Here is a 17,325-nt window from a genome sequence, read left to right as displayed (position 1 = left end):
ACAATATGCTTTACTTATTTGTTTCATGGCAGCTTTCGGTTTTAGTCCGATAATATTCTTTAAAAAAAGTATTATCCATTGACAAGACAGCAGGACAGGAAATGAGTGATGGAAATCCACCATCAGTCACTGGTATTGATTAAAAGCCCCATAGATCCTCATTATGGTCCCTTTGTTGTGGAGCTGTGACTTAAATAAAGTAAAAATTAGCCTACTCTTCATTCTCTGCTGGTGAGTATAGTACATAATACTTGTTTTTTAAAGGCTTGACTTTTGGACAAGGGTGTTCTCAATTCTCTTTTCTCATTTGAAATATGCAGTCAAAAAACATCCCCACGCCTCATAAACATGATTGTTTAGAAAGACCTTTAACAATTTGGTTTCCCCTGTAGCAAAGTAGATCCATTTCAAGGCACCTGACTGTTTACATTGACCACAGTTGGATTTACCAAATAAATTATAAGGATGAAAAAAATGTCCCGATGGGAAAAGAAAAAAGGTATCAACATGGATCGATTATAATCCGATAATGCTTTAATTTAATAAAGAGGAGAAAAGGACAGAATACCTGGATAAATTTGAAGATCACGGTTTGGCTCAGGAGCTCAAACTGCAAAGCCTGTTCAGGACTTAGTTTTTTATTAAAACTGTGGGCAATTGCAGAGACAAGTATATAAAATATTGATATGTATATTGAACTGACATCAGACTTTGAGAAGTATCAGAAATTTGCAAAAATTGCATGAGAAAAAGCATCTTGTTTGCAAAGACCTTCAGAGAAAACATCACAAATAGAAACTTAAGATATAAGAAATTTAGAGAACTCCTGAAAGTCCAGTCCTGCTGCTTCATGTCCCTGATATTTGGGTGTGAAATGCTCATCAGTGTCATGGGACGTAATAAGACCATGTGAGATCTTATTACCTCCCAGCATCGACAGTTTGGTGCAGCAATAATTACTCCCACTGGCGTCTTGCTTACTGATGACGCCTGCTCAAAGTATTACTCTGGGACTGATGGTTTCCCTCCTTCATGAGGCAAACAATGGAATGAACACCGCTTCAATCAAGTTCGAGAGATGGATTTAGTGACAAAATCATTTCTCCTTCACTTTATGGCTGAGGAGGAGCGACACATGCAGAATATGATCGGTCTCCGAGGGGATGCGTTCGAGCGAGTCTGAGCTGTAAACAAGGGTGCCCCTTTTATTTGCTGAGTGATTTCATTGCCCTTGATGGTAACTGAATGTGACAAACCCATTGCTGTTAACCTGCAGTAAATGAACTGCATTACCATGCGCGAGCCTTGTTCCCTCATCAGTTTTCGGCGACGGGGTGATGTCTTTTGGGTCGGCTGGAAAAATGAGTTCTATTGATTTCAGGGAGGGAAAAAGAGGGGGGACAAGCAAGTAGAGGGACTCCAGCTAGCCTCTGTAGGATCAGGGGTTCAACATGCAGTGACAAATGGACGGTGGCATGAGAAAGAACACCCTGAAATCACATAGAGTATGGATTGTTGTGGCCTGGATTAATAGCTCTGGGGTATCTCAGACCTGGAAGCCATAAATTGATGCAGTTGAAATAGGGCCTCAGTGGGGGATTGCTGCGATGATTCGTTTACAGCGCGTGTCACCGGCGAACAATACAAATGGCGAGTCATTGTGTTGTCCCACAACAGGGCTCGTTAATAGAATATACACAGACAGAAGTTAAAGGCCGTGACAAATCTGCCTCAGTGGACCGAGGCAGGAAGCAGCTGCAGACCTACACACAGCACGAGCATCGCTCAGCACTCTGACTGACAGCCGGATTGAGACCAGCAGATTGATACTGCAGCTACCTGGATCTCTATTGATCGTACATGATGGAACTGATTAAGTTTGTATAATTGAATACAGTATCTGATGCAGAATTGATTAATCCCATACAATGACTGTTTGTAAAAGATAAAAGAGAAAACATCTATTCATTCATCCATCCATCCATCAGTTCAGCCTTCATCCATCCATACTGCTTATCAGTGTAGGCCTAAGAGATTGTATTTTGCTGGTGCTATGAAGTTGCTCAACTTATCAGTTAGGTCACTCTGGAATTCAAGATTTCATTTCTCGCTCCATGACAGCAGAGTTGCCAGGTCCGGAGGTTTCCCCTCGGAAGAGGACAGCTTTTGAAGTGCTGGCGCCGGCTGAAATTCTATGTCCGCAGGTGGAGAAGACCTGTTTTGCATAGGGCCAAGATGGCGAGGGATGCCAAAGCTGCTTAATATTTTCATTTGTTTCCCTTTGTCTTTTCTTTTTGGCTGTAAATAGTCCAAGCTCTTCCTTCTACTAGGTCAACAGGCAATTGGGATTTAAAATCAGTACATAGAAAGCCCATTTACACATGACACACAAAATGAACTGTTAGTTTTTGCTTTCCCTTCCCTTATTTCCTCCTCCAGCCTTGATGACATGGCCTTAATGTGTTTAGGTTATATATATATATATATATATATATATATATATATATATATATATATATATATATATAAATAAACAAAATAACAACATGATAAGGTGTTATCAGAGTAAATTCATGTCATCCAGGCAAGTGGAGGAGGAATGTCACCATGTTCAGAGAGCTATATTATATTTATGATAATAAACTGTGACTAATTGGTGGTTTAAGGGCATAGAACCGTTTTACTTAAACTGCATTTAATGATGGCACACTGACTATGCTGTCTTTAGATATAACAACACAGGGGACAATGTAGTAATGCTGTCGGCCTTTAAACACAGTATATGGTTTGGCAGAGGCATATTTTCAAATGTGGTACACGGCTCGTTTTTTGGGTTGATTTTGTGGTGCAGACCTGGCAACCCTGTGCCACAGGTACACTGTTAGTCTGTTATTTAAACACAAAGGGGTTTAGATTGGATCATTACAAGCCCACCTACTGACACACACCTCTGAATAGAAACATAATGAATCCACGGACACACACAGCAGTGGACACACAGGTTGGCATCTTCGGCCACAGATTGTGAAATCAGTTACCACCACCAGCACCAATGTATCAGTAATACTGGGTCATTCCATGACAAAGGCAGATGATGGAGAACTGCTGCAGTTCAACATTATTATAAAGAGTTAGTGATGTGATGTCACTTCAGATAAGTCTCAACTCAAAAAAGAGAAACAGTTTGAGAAAAAGTTTGAACAATTTTGAAGAGAATGTCTCTTTCTCAATTGCACTTTTACTCGTAGAAACACTTATGGACCTGGAGAAGTGTTTTTAAATTATATAAGAAACATTTCACAAGAAGTTCAAACATAATTAGCCCGTCACTTGACACATGACATCTCAGTTTCAGTGCCTGACGGCCGCCAATTTTGTCCTTGACAGTGTGGCTCAAAACTGCGATACTTTCACACACAATGACTCCATAGACCTGGTGCGAATATACCAATGTACATATAGCTTATAGAAAAGGAGTCACAAACCAAACACATTAAATCTATACCAGGCAACAAGGGAGAACCATGTCACTTAACATTAAGACATGATAACAAAACAACTGCTGTCCAGGGTCCACTTCTGTTCCTCATGGAGTTTTATTATCAAACAGCTTCAGTGTCATAGAAATGTTTGTACAAGTCCATTATTACTTCTGCCTCATCTTCATCCTATTTTCCTGTTAACGTCTCCACGTTTGGCCTCAGTCTCCACATGTGGACCTTCACTGAGTAAAAAAACAACCCCTCCATCAAGACTCACTTATCTAATGCTAATGCTAACTCATGAAAAAATGCCCTCTGGCTAACAGGAAGTGGTAGTGAGGTCAAAAGTTCAATTGAGCTGCACCCATTGGCTAATTCTATTAGGGTTAAAAAACTGTGATGATGGCATGATATATAAAGTTGTAGTTTCAGGAAAACAAATAATAATATTATGAGAATGGAGTGGCAATTTAACATGAAAAATCAAGATATTACTAGATAAAGTTAGCGTTAAACAAAAAATAATAATAATAATAATGATAATAATAATAAACATTTTTTAAACGAGAAACAGATTCATAATATTGTGAAAATAAAGTTGTTGATCAACAACAACAACAAATTCCAATCCTTATTTACTCTTGTTTGAGTAACAATTGGTTGAACCTGCAGTGCTCAGCTTTTCACTCGTGAACCTTTTACATATTTACAATGTGTATATTTATGACCTTTTTTAAAAGATGTCTGCCTTCAGGAAGTAATCTACTTGGGTAAATTATCCACAGACAGCTTGTAGGAGCTGGAAAGAATTGTTAGTATTTTCATTGAGGTATTTTATGATGGAAACTGCGTCTGAGGGATAAGGATATTGATTGAAATTAGAAAGGGAAATGTAAAATAAAATATAGACTTACAAAATAAAACACCGGAAATTAATCCTATTAAAATTACTTCTTTTAAGTGTAGTTTGAAGTTGACAGGAACTTGTCGCAGGCATAACTTAAATAAGAAGGAAACAAATATATTAAAAAAATGAACATTTTTTTATTGTACCATCGTATCTGTTATAATAATGCTATGCTATATATATATATCTGTATTTATAATTTTACATAGAACACAAGCTAGTAAGGAGTACATACAGTACAGTCAGCAACATAGAAAAATATTAGTATTGGCACAGATTAAGTAGTATTTACTGTACATGGTATACATTCTGCAAACTGCTGAATGAAACAAACACATGTTCCTCACAGTGATGTCAAACATTTTTTTTACATTCAGTTCAAACGCATGAATGAAGCTCCAGCAATGAGCAGACAAGCATAACACATCTCCTTTCATTCAAATATTACACACCGTCCATCATCAACACACACAAACACACACACAAATCTACACCACATATGAACATGACTCTCAGTAAAGGGCAATCAAATACAAAAAGATTCAAGTTAGCTATTATGAAGCTTGACAGCACTTTCAAGGATATACTGTATTCATGAATCACATCTGACCTCACTCTGTTATGACAGCAGGATTGATGTACACTTAACACTCTCAGAGACACATTTAGTCAAAAGAAACTGGACTTAGAACATGTATTTGCTCTCAAACGCGCTAATCTGAATCCAAAAGCACTTTTTCCTTCCATCAATTCCTGCTGACCTCTGTCAGTAAACACACATGGGCTTAAACACACATTTGGAGGAGAAGCAAACAATTAAAGCCTCATTCATATACAGTACGTGTATGTGTGTGTGGGGCTTTGTGTGTGTGTGTGTGTGTTGAGAAATGATGCATGATGCTTATGCAGCTTTGCTTTGTGTCTTTCGGGGGAACTATCTTGGCGTTCTAAGGGAGCCCATTTGATTAGAGTCAATCACGGTGACACTCTGCTTATCATGCAGCGCCACAGCAACAGCCTCTACACAGAAAAGAGCACTTTGCGATGTCATCGCTTGTTCTCAGAGACAGCGCACTTTGAAGACGATACAATGCTTCAATGGCTGAGACGCACAGCCAAGGTCGGCTCTTACAACCTATAGATATAAAAAGAAGCAGTGCATTTTAGAGCAAAACAAAAAACACACACAGGGAAAAAATGCTGTTTGGACTTTGTTAAGCTACTGGAGGTTGACTCAAGGTTGTCAATAAAGTGCACTTGCCCTCAAACCAGTGCAAATGTTACATGGCCGCATATGCAGCAGATACACAGCCACTGCTGGATATGAGACGTTTATGATAACAGTTCTCTGATGCCAGAATGTAAACATTATTTGATGGACAGCACGGTGATGAGGAAACAGTCCTCACCCGTATGCTGTAAAAACCACATCTCCTGTCTGTCACGCTCGAATGTGACAGCAAAGGTTGTGGATGGTGAAGTAAAAGTAATTCACCCAGCACAGTTCTGATTCAGCTGATGAGATGAGCACATATTTTAGACAATGTGAGACAGGCCTTGCTATGACAGTGCTTCCCTGCTCCCATCATGCATGATAACGAACTTTATTGATAGAAAATGACAATGTGTGAGTAAAAAGCCTTGGAAGTAGGTCCGCACAACGTAAAATAATCCAGTTTTCCAGGAAAACAAAGCAATATCACCCTGATTCACCCTATTTCAAAAATAATACAATGTTATAGTGCCTTATACAAACCATCCAACCTTGTTGAGAGGATTTTCCTCAAAAAATGTTGTTCATTAGGAAAATGATGGTCATTAGACCATAAGATTGCACCATATCGTCATGTATTTTCTTTTTCACATTATATGAACAGTGTATTTGCTGTTGATTACATGATTAAGCATTTCTTCTGCTTAGCCGTCACATGACTCATGGATCAATCTGGGAATTAGTCATGTTTCTCACTTGGGTTAACCTCATAGCTATCATGGTGAGATTTACTTCAATACCGTTAGACGGTTTATGAAAGTATTAAGCGTTTTCTAAAATTCTTCAAGGTTGGACTTCGAAATTACATTATCTTTGCTCCATTCTATAGGGCAAGGTCTTTCACCCACTAGGTTCCATTATTACATTGCTAAAAATTCCCGTACATGACTATCAAATCCACTGTTTAGTCATTTTTTAAATGTGGAGCCAGTTATAGATGCTATAACCATAGTTCTTAATTGGATTTGGGCAAAGTTTAAAATCAGTGAGCACTCATCCTAAAATCTTTTTTTGCGTAAATATACTGCTTGAATATATTAGCCTGTATTTATGCAAAGCTGAACAAGCAGGGCTATGGTATCAAAGTCTTTAAGGCTTTTTTAAACCAACTTCTGGAGCTAGCATTAGCCCACTTAGATAATTACCTAGGTCACTTCATTTTAGTTTGAGCTGGGACAAATTCTGATCAGTACATTGCTCCCGTGTCTTCTGCAGTGGTTCGATGCCGACTCGAGAAATTACATAACCAAATGTTCATCACAATGTGCTAAAATTGGCATATCAGTAGCATATCAAAATTGAAAAAAAACTGTATCTTTTTCTGGTGATTAGGCAAAGCCTGACAGGTGTAACATGATTTAAAGAGTTATGGAATAATGAAATTAGTCAATCGGCCTGTTTTGTCAGTGCAATCAGTTAAAAAATAAAAGCTAACATAGAGCCTTTGGTGTCAATGAAACCGGAAGGTTCATTGCACTGTAGCCTTAGGTATCTTAGCAAATCAGGGTCAACGAGACTAAACTAAAAGATAAAGTAAGTGTATGAATGAGCGTATTCATTTTTTACACAATACTGAATTACAATCTACATAGCATAAGACCTCCTCCTGCACAGTATCATTAACACTGATTTTCAGATCCAATTGATTCGATGATAGCAACACACAAGATATCACATTTAGATGGACTAGTTACACTGTAGATACATCAGCAGATACAAAATAAATAACTTTAAACAATATACTCATTTCTGTATAAAGGACAATCTGTTTTGTACAAAAAAATCATGTACAATCCAGAGGATAAATGCTGTGCATCTGTTGGCTCGTTTCTAAGGATAGTGTAAAACTATCTGTGTAACCTTTACAGAAGAATTCAATCAACCAGCGATGCTATAGGTTCCAACTCACTCTGCAATGTAAGTACTTTAGTTAAATGCCTGCTGACAGGTTATTCATAAGGCCAACCAAACAACTACAGTCAGTGCTGTGATAGATGTTGTTTTGCACGGCAACACGTCAAACTCAGACTTTTGAGTTAGCAATTTAAACAGTCCGAATACACAATGATGTTTTTTTAAGATCTGCTATCAATCCGAACCAATTAGATATACACGTCTTGCCTCCTTGGTACCAGGGATTATATACAGGAAATATACTTTACAAGGTGAAGGTAAGGACCTTTTCCTCCAAATCAGCTCTGCCAGTCTCCAACAGGTTTGGTCCTGTCAGTCTGGAGCGCTAGCAGCTTCATTTGAAGTAGTTGAGTCCTGCTACTAAGAAGAACTTCTCCAGGAAAAGCTCAGAGTCCAGGACAGCGATGTGGGCTGCTCGGCCAATCAGGGTGTTGGCTGTGTTGGGCAGGGCATGAAACACATTCTGGCGGATCAGCCGGCACTCTTTGGCCTCCATGAGTGGCTCCAGGAGGTTAGTGATCATCTCAGTGTACACAGGTCCTTCAGGGCAAAAATGTGGAAAGTTACAGCGAGTCCTATCAATTTACATGAAACATCTTTTGAATTCACGTGTAGGGATAGGTTATGCTAAATTAAAAATGTTTTGCACCAAAGTTAGCTCAACAGCCATTGGTACACACATTCGTATTATTTTCTTTATGTATATTTCACATGGCCGACCACACAAACTTTTAACCTTTGCTGTTCTTTAATAGTTTGACATTTTGTGGCATATGTTTTTTTTCATTACATCCAGCCAAGAACACATCCAGCACTTTACCACCTATAAAACCACCTCTTATGTGTTGTATAATTTGTATCTATGGATTACATAAACAACATATAATGTTTTAATTTGGAATTAGTGGTGCTGGCAAGTACATTTTTTACACAAAGTCAGACTGGCTGTCTTCCCCGGATTGCAGTCTTAATGCTAAACTAACTAGCTGTTGGCTGTGGCTTCATATTCACTGCACACAGCTTGCTTCATCGCATACTCCAGAAACAAGTGAAGTGGAGTGGGGTATTTCTTCCCAATTCCTTCAGCAAATCCGCAATTAACAGGAAGATCCTTTTCTGATCAGTAGCTGCGATCTTAGCTTGCCTTGCAGATTTATTGTATTCATTGATCAAATGGATGACCTGGTGAGCGTCTTCATCACACAACATTTTCCCATGAAATCCCAATCTAGCTACAGGGGCAAAATATGTTTTAATTGGCTCTTTTTTCTTCTCGCCCTCATGTCTTTTATTTTACTTTCTCTCGTTTTTCATTTGTTATTTATATTAGTACTGGATTGGCATTTTTATTTGATGTTCTAACAAAACTAAAAACAGAATTTAATAAACCATGGAAACATCCAACTTTATTATTTGACAGGGTCTAATCTCTGTCGCCTGGTGATGAATTAGCCTTTGGGGACAACTGGCAATACTTTGGGGCTCTCAGGGTGGACAGCATGTATCTAGACTAAGTCTAACTCTTCCATTCAATGCTATAGTTAACCGTCTGTCTAGTTTTTTTAATCACAGGAAAGGAACATTTATCCAGACACAACATAAACAGCAATACTTTTTAGAAATGTTTTAGGTCCAGACAAAAATTGGGTTCATAAGTTAACAACGCCTTTTTTGCTCTCTACAAGCCATAGACAACCAAAGACTGCTCAAACATGATTGGTCAAATTAGAAACGAAAACCAGAAAGCCCCATAATATTCTCCCTCACCTACAGATTCTGGATGATAACATGCAAAATGTGTCCATCAAGATTACAAAGGGCCAAACAGGTTGCTGATGTATTCACGTATTCTGTAGTTAAGAGGGGGTTTGTAGTTACAGCTTAATATTACACTGAAAGTGAGCAAAAGTGCCTTATATTCAACAACTTATTACCCAGTATACTATGCACAGGTAAAAAGGGAGATTATCATTCCAAAATATTGAACAACATTATTATACAATATGCATTGCTGACCTGTGGTTCTGTCTTTGAGAGCAGTTTTGCACATCTCTATTCTTGCAGAGTGGAAAGGAACATAACGGTCCTGTGGAGATGCTACCAACACAACATTCTTGAAGAACTGGAGCCCTGAAAGGACACAAAACAAACTGGTAAACAAGACTGCAGTGCGTGACTGTGTGTGTGTAAGAGAGAGGCGGAGACAGACAAAATAAGTGAATTGGTTGTAAAACGCAAAGTACAGTGACAAAATACATTGAAAGGCTAGATAAAATTGTCTTTTTTTCCCTCTACTCTCCTGTCAGTGTGCTTTTAAGAGAGTGCACTGGTGGGTTTCAAATGACAGGGTTTGGATCGTTTTGTCAGCCTGCCACAGCTCTGGAGGGGGGAAAAAGCGTTTTCAGGCTTATCTTCTTCAAGCCTGTGTGACAAACGACTGCTTTGTTCCACTCACACAGTGGGGATGCCTCTCACAGGCCACTCACTGTTTCGCTGCCAGGGGTTTGAGTGTTAGCAAGCTGATGTTAAAAAGACAAGACTAGATGCCAAAAATATTTGAATAGACTGTCATAGACTGTAATTGTGTGCAGAGTGAGGCAGTCAACACAGTAACTCTGCTACGAATTTCATAACATACCTGGTTTCTGACTCAGGATATAGAGGAATGTTTTCCGTGGATCTACATGATCTCTGAAGGTGAGCTGCAGCAAGGATCCGGATTTCTTCAGCTTCTGCATTAACCACAGACCTAAGCAATACACACAGCGCACAAACACACACACACACACGCAAACAGATTAGAAGGTTTCTTGCTTTTTAAATGCCTATACTACACTGAGCAGCATCGATGGTATTCTTAAAGAGACTATAAGAAGCACATAACATCAAAATGCTATACTATGCATCTGCAGTGTATGTTTTTTCTACCCAGAGCTGAGTATAGGCCTCACCTGTGCTGACCAACGTGCTGTTGTTATAGAGCGTTCCCAAGTGTGGGCCTGACAGCGAGAGGAAAGTATGCAGTTTGGGCAAATAGCAGCGGAACCGGGGCCTCGTCAGCACTGAGCGGATGATGATGTTCCCTAGAGAGTGGCCGATGAAACTGTTGGAGGAAGACAAACAACTTTCACTGAGATAAACTTGCAACTTGAGTGGGTGGCAGGAAAAACAGTGCCTCCAACGCTGCGGACCTCTGACACTGTGCAATGTCTTATTATAGACTCAGCTGTAAGTAGGAAGGACAGCAGGTCCAATGGATGCTATTTGGAGATTTTAGCTGCAACGTTGGTAATTGCAGAAAATGCATTAACTTGTTAACTGCTTGAACATCCTCAAAGGCAATGACAACTTAATGATGCTAACATAGACGACATACAATACGAATTAATAACATCTCCCCAGCAGTGGGAATGATTAGATTCATGACGCCATATCTGTCACTTAGTTAATTACTGTACTGATACTGCTCTACCCGAAATCCCTCATCGCCAAACCTGCTCCTTCTCATCTGTCTCCTACCAAACTAAATATAGAGGTAATATGAAAAGAACCAGATGCTGTTATAGCAGTCCATTGCTTTTGTCTTTGATTCTTACTCTCTTGGGAACATGCTACAATAAAGAGAGTTAACAAACTTGGGGAGACAAAAAATAAAAAGTGAATTGGCACATTGAGGGCAATTAAGAGGGAAGATAAATTACTTAATTTAATAGGAACTTGGCGACAGAGTGCTGCATAAAGGAGAATAATCTATCAAGTGAAAGTCTGAAACTTATTGGCACTGCATGATAAGACTTTTTTCATCAATTTTGTGTCACTTATCCATTTTGACTTGGTACAGTGTATTTATTATCACGGGCATTGTGACTCCTTTAAGTGAAGGCAATCAATGCTGAGCACTGGCAACAATGTAAAGACAATGCTGCCATCTACTGACCAAACTAAAGGCTGCTCAGGTTGATGATTGTCCCTGCTCTGACTTTGCCCCAAATAATCATTCAAAATCAATCCAAAAAGACAGTTGTAAGGAAAGTGTGTACTTTGCAAGGTATTAAAGTGGAGCAGCTGACCTTATCCTGCGAATGGTGAGATTGTACAGCTGGATATGCTGAATGATCTCATCCAGCAACCTGTCCGTCATGGTGTCGAAATCTGCAAATGTGTCAATCTGCGGGGAAACGGCAGATGAAAAGTGCAGTTGTCAGCGCTCCACAAATTGCCTTGAAGCACTTTCACAGTGTGTGACGGTACATGTTCTCAATTTGCTCCCGTGGCTGTCGTCCACAAATGTACCTGGTTCCTCTCAGACATGAGGAAGTCGAGCCTGGACCCCGGCAGCCCTAACTCAATGAAAGTCTTCACCAGACGAAGGTCTGCGCTGTTTCCTGAAAGCAAAAATGTAATTATTCACACATGCTTTCTGGCTCAGCTCTTATGAAGGGTACCCATTGATCATTTAACAGACACCTGGAATATGTTTGAAGTAATACGGCTATAGCGTGCAATGTATTTTAGGTTTATGGGACATACACTCAGAGACTAAATTACCTTCACAATGCTAATTAGGATATCCTTAAAAAAAGGATTAACAGTATGCCGCAGATGTGTCAGTTTCATTCCTATTACGTTTGTGTGCTTATGCTGTGTGGGGACTCACCGTCAAGCCCGTGGACACACACCACAAGGTGTATGCCGTCATCAAACTCCTCGTCGTCCTCCTCCGGGGGAAAGTAGGGCAGATCTGATGCCAGGAAAGGAAGGTCGCTGTACAAGCTGGCCTGAAAACTCAACTCTTTGAACAGCTCCTCTTTGGCCTTGTAGAAACTTAAGAGATTCAGGAAAGAACAACATGGATTTTTATTCTGGGCGTTAGCAATCAATTGAAAACTAACTTTCCAGTAATGTGCAACGATTAGCAAATAATGTAAACTTTAGTTAAACACTGAAATGAAATGCTCGTCTAACTCATTTTGAAAGATGTTGCACTAAAAGTCCATCTCATAAACATGGTCCTATAGTTAACTCCTTTAGATCCATAATATGATGGAAAATATGTACAGATTTCTGCATTTTATTGCTTCAGACCAAATGTCTCAGAGTTACAAGAAGCTTCTCTGCAGGCTTTATTATTCCGTCATCCAACCAGGTTAGAGATTTCAGCAGTGCAGGAGTCAAAAACAAATCCGATTCCAGTTCCTGTACTTTCAGCTAATCGTGATGGATTTGCCTGCACACGCTTTGATGTGATTTAATACATGCAGGAGGCATTTCACCTCATCTTGACTCCCTCGCTTCAAATTTGCCCACATTTTGTTATGCTAGGCTTTCCAAGCATGAGTAACTGCCAGCTACTTCAGCAGATGTCAACAGCTGTCTCCACATACCCATAAAACCTTGTGTTTTGACCTTGTTTCCAGTAGTAGCTTTGGATTATAATGTTACTTCTCTAAAGTGTTTCCTTGGAAGACAGCCTACATTTTCATTTTCACACATTATCTACTGACATCCAGGTCAGAGAGGTATTATTCTCACCTGCCTGAACAGATATCACAAACACATTTGAACATGCTTGAGACATTAATTCCTAGTGACTCCACACAAACAATACCTTTGGAGGTAAAAAATCTTAATAAAAGCAACTTTCAAATGAAATCAATACTTTTTACATAAAAAATGTAAATTGATTGCCTGATCAATTTACAACTGCTAATTAGACAATTAAACAATGTCATACACAGTGATACAACCTTCTTAGATCCGAATCTGATCCAGATCTGCATCCAACTTAATGGATACTTCCCGACATACCGTATACTGCACATTCACAAGTGCAAATGCATAAACTAATTTGCCATCTAGTCTGCAATGTCAGCATCCTTCCCTTGGCAGATATTTGTTATGTAACTTGTTCAGCAGCTAATGTTTTACAGAAAACATGGATCCTGGCTTGTAGATGAGCGGAAGACATTAGATGGAAACTAATAAGTTTCTGTTCACACTTTTGTTTCTGTTGTTGCGCATGTAGCTGTCATCTGGTTGTTAGTCAGTGCTACTATTTGTCTTTGTAAACCAATGCTAACATGCTACAGTATGTAATTCAATTTGGGGATTAAAAAAAGTTTACACCACAATAAGTCAAGCTAAAGCATAAACTCACTTTAGCATTCGTTCGTTGGTGTCATCATCCGTGTTAAAGGGGTTGAGTGAAGATGAAGAGATGATGCCAAAGGAGCCCAGGGGCTGATGGGTTATAGGTGAGATAGTCTGGCGAGTGGACATTCCACTGACGGACGGAGAGTCTCTTAGAACAGAAGAAAATGGCAGACAGGTCGGGGCACAGGACACTGACATGTTCACCACCTCCACCATCTTCTTATTCACAAAGGCCAGCCCAGAATTGGGGATCTTGGAGGACTTCGTCGGGCAGTCTAAAGGCTCTTTCTCACCGGATGATAACCCATTCAGTTCAAAAGATGATATGATATGGCCGGCTGTCAGCCCTTTAAGGTCATTGGGCCTCCGTGTGGCGGTGGTACTGTCGGAGAGGTTGTTGGAGAACTGAAGCCTTGAGGGCTCGAGAGGTGTTTGGGAGACATCCAGACCCTCCTGGTCCTCAACAGTAAGCACTTCAGTCTGATGGAGCCGGTGGCACTCATCTCCAGTTTCAATTCTTTCTTGATCTGCTGCACTTCCATGCACACACGGTTTGTTTCCACAGCTGCAGGGCACTCTTTCTGATTCAATGAGATGCACATCCTCCACTGAGGCGCTCACTTCACTGATGTGTGTTTGAAGATTAATATTCTCCCCATAGCTGCCAATAACAGCCCGTTCCTTCACATGAGGGCTTTCTACAGACTCTTGCAGATCCAACACTTCAGACACACCACTTGCCACTGTCTTGGGTCTGCACGTGTCTGCATTTGTCTTTTCCAGACTAATACTCTCCTTGAGAATATGGTCAAGATTTTTAACTGCACTTGTGTCTAATAGAGATTGTTCTGAATCTAGGTTGCTTATCAAAGAAGAGCAGGTGACCTTACATGAGTCCTGGTGTTGCATTAAGCTCTTGGTAACTGCTTCCTGGCTGAGCTGCACATGGTCCTCCTCTGTGTCTTCTGGGCTACTTATCTGTGGTGCTGACACCGACTTGGTCAGTTTGCTGAGCTGCCTCTGCTGCTGGTCCTCCTCATAGGGCAGGGAGCTAATGGACGTGAGTGAGGCCTGTATACCAGCACTTGGAAGGCTGCTGTTACTCTGCATCTGCAGGCCTTCCAGAGAGCTGCGGTGGACCCGGTGCCGACACACAATCTGCTGTGGGAACACCCGTTCACTGGAGAAGTCCAGAGGAGGCCGACCATGCAGACTAGCCTCCACGGGCCACGCTACCGAGCTGGGCTCACTCTCGATCCCTGAGTCGGAAATAACAGAGGATGAGCGCTTCATGATTTTGGAGCCGACCACGCCTCCGCGGTGAGTGATCTCTTTTCTGAGATCACCAGAAAAGGGAGACGTAACTGGATGCACATAGGCTGGGTGCAGGCTGATGAGAGGGATGTCTTCACTCTCACCATCCATGGAGTGATTTAACGGCATTGCAATGTCAGACTCCTCTTTATTGTTTTCATCCTCTCTTGCATAGCTCTCCTTTGTGGCATCAGAAAGTGGTACAGTGTTTTCTGTTCCATGAAGAACAGGGGTCTCATCACTGTTGCTAGTGGAGACGGTGAGTGGGATGTGGCCTGAGGTGGCAACCAGGACTGTTTCGCCTCTATATGGATCTACATCACAAGGCTTTACTGTGATGTGCCTCAGACCTGGACTGCAGTTCTCTTCAACTTCATCTTGTTTTTCTGTTGGCCCATTCACGTTTTCTGCCTCTGCTTGAGGGAGTTCAGCTCTGTCCTCAGGAGGAATGGGGCTCTGGATACTCCTGATATTGGGACAGGTCTTACTCTGCTCTGCTATAAGGGAGACATATGTGGGCAGGTCCATGCAGTCATCACTGTCCAAGGGATCCAAGGATATTGCTGGTGATCTGGCTCCCTGGCTGCTTCCACAAATCTTTTTGGAAGAAGTGATTGCTGGACCTGATCTGGTCCGCGTTTCAGTAGTTGCAGTCATTGGCACATGTGAGACCGACTCTGGAATAAAAAGGGACATTACAGTTTTAAAATAAAGCTTTTGTCTTGAAAAGCACAAAGAAATGATTAAGTTTAGACAAGACAACAGGTCCATTGAGCTGATGTAATACCTGATTGAGGAGACTCAACATATCTGTCCTCAAAGATGATGGGCAGGCTGTTCCAGTCCCCATCGATGTCCAGGCACTCAACTGGTAGAGGAGGCATCTTGGTCAGGTAGTCTGAACTCCGAACCTCTGTAGCTATCTGGCCATGTCTGTTGATTCTGGAAAAAAACAGTAATATTATGAATCAAACAGTTTTCTCGTTTCATAGAATTAAATTGTCTCCCCCTCAGAAGACTTAAACTTACAGTTCCTCTTGAAAGGTTAGAGACATCTCTTTGGGGTGTTCAGTGAAGAAGTATGCCTCTGAGAACCTCCTGACCTGATGTTTCCAGAAACAGAAAACGCAGTTTTTATCTTGGTGGTGTGCAAATCTCATCTTTATTGGCATTAAACAATATGATTATTACAACAGTCAATCTCATTCAGTTGATCACTTGAGGTTTAGACTCAAAGAAAATGTTAAATCACCTCCGAAGTGTTTTCCTTCTCAAGCTCCAATTAGAAATACATAATTTTTGAAAGTCAGCCAACATGACATCACCATGCACCAAACACCCTATCTGGTGAATCTTCACTTCCACAATAATTAGATCATATGTGCTAATTAAAATCCTAGTGCGACTGGTGTGTGGCAGCATGGGAGTATCCCCTGGGATAATCTAGTACCGAAGCAAACCTTCATTATTGAGACGAAGCAGTGCAGTGTAAGAGAGCCAGGAGAGCTACTCCACTGTGAAGCTCATAGTTATATTAAATAGACCAGTGATTAGATAGAAATTACACTGGAAATTGTGTTAGTCCGTTCACACGGGATTAAGCTGTTAAGGGGTAGTTGATTTATTTTTCTAATACCCTTGTCCAGCGGTCAATGATCACTCTGCCTCTCCAGAGTTTGGTGAAGTGAGGTCATGTATGAGTTATATCCTCCATTATACATGACTGGTAATAATTTGTTTGCATAAATTGTACTTGTTGGAGGCCCTGTGATGGGCTGGTGACCTTTCTCACACACACACAACCTTAAAGGGTTAACTTTATACTTTGATAATGTGAGTATGCATAGATGGATGTAAGGGTGTATGATTTAATAAAGATTACTTTATACTCTTACTAAAGGACTGTTTCAAAAGAGAGATAATTACTTTATTCTGTTACATGTTTACTTTCATGTTACTTTATGAGTTATTCTGTTCAGATGCAACGAAACTTTCTTGCCCTCACTTTTTTCCACTGCTGGAGAATGACTGAAACAGTACAAGCAGCTCATGTTAACAGACCACAGGACCGAGTGCAGTGAGCTGGTGTCAATGCAGGCCTTAGGTCAGTCCATCTGTCCACCACGCTCAGACTGAACTGACAGAGTTCAGTCAGCATGCACATTGGAGAGGAAATGTCCCCCCCCCCGACACTCAAGCTCCCTGTCCCCCTCCTCTCTCCCCTCTCTCGCATTCACACTTCTAAGGAGCTCTGCATGGAAAAGCCAAACCCTAAATGTCTA

General features: G+C 40.6%; 1 protein-coding gene across 1 annotated transcript in view; it reads right to left on the bottom strand.

The window, feature by feature from the left end:
* Positions 1–7,910: 7,910 nt before the first annotated feature.
* fam135b (family with sequence similarity 135 member B) overlaps positions 7,911–17,325 on the bottom strand; it is a 35,740-nt gene continuing 26,325 nt past the window's right edge. The window contains exons 10-20 of the mRNA XM_061093149.1: positions 16,073–16,146; positions 15,831–15,985; positions 15,394–15,720; positions 13,734–15,336; positions 12,234–12,400; positions 11,870–11,961; positions 11,647–11,744; positions 10,528–10,679; positions 10,215–10,325; positions 9,593–9,706; positions 7,911–8,116 (exon numbers count right to left, since the gene is read on the bottom strand). Coding sequence (XP_060949132.1) covers positions 7,911–8,116; positions 9,593–9,706; positions 10,215–10,325; positions 10,528–10,679; positions 11,647–11,744; positions 11,870–11,961; positions 12,234–12,400; positions 13,734–15,336; positions 15,394–15,720; positions 15,831–15,985; positions 16,073–16,146 — 3,099 coding nt within the window. The remainder of the gene's footprint in view (positions 8,117–9,592; positions 9,707–10,214; positions 10,326–10,527; positions 10,680–11,646; positions 11,745–11,869; positions 11,962–12,233; positions 12,401–13,733; positions 15,337–15,393; positions 15,721–15,830; positions 15,986–16,072; positions 16,147–17,325) is intronic.

This window comes from Limanda limanda, chromosome 19, assembly GCF_963576545.1.
Source record: "Limanda limanda chromosome 19, fLimLim1.1, whole genome shotgun sequence".
NCBI lineage: Eukaryota > Metazoa > Chordata > Actinopteri > Pleuronectiformes > Pleuronectidae > Limanda > Limanda limanda.
This window is presented reverse-complemented; position numbering and strand designations above follow the sequence as displayed.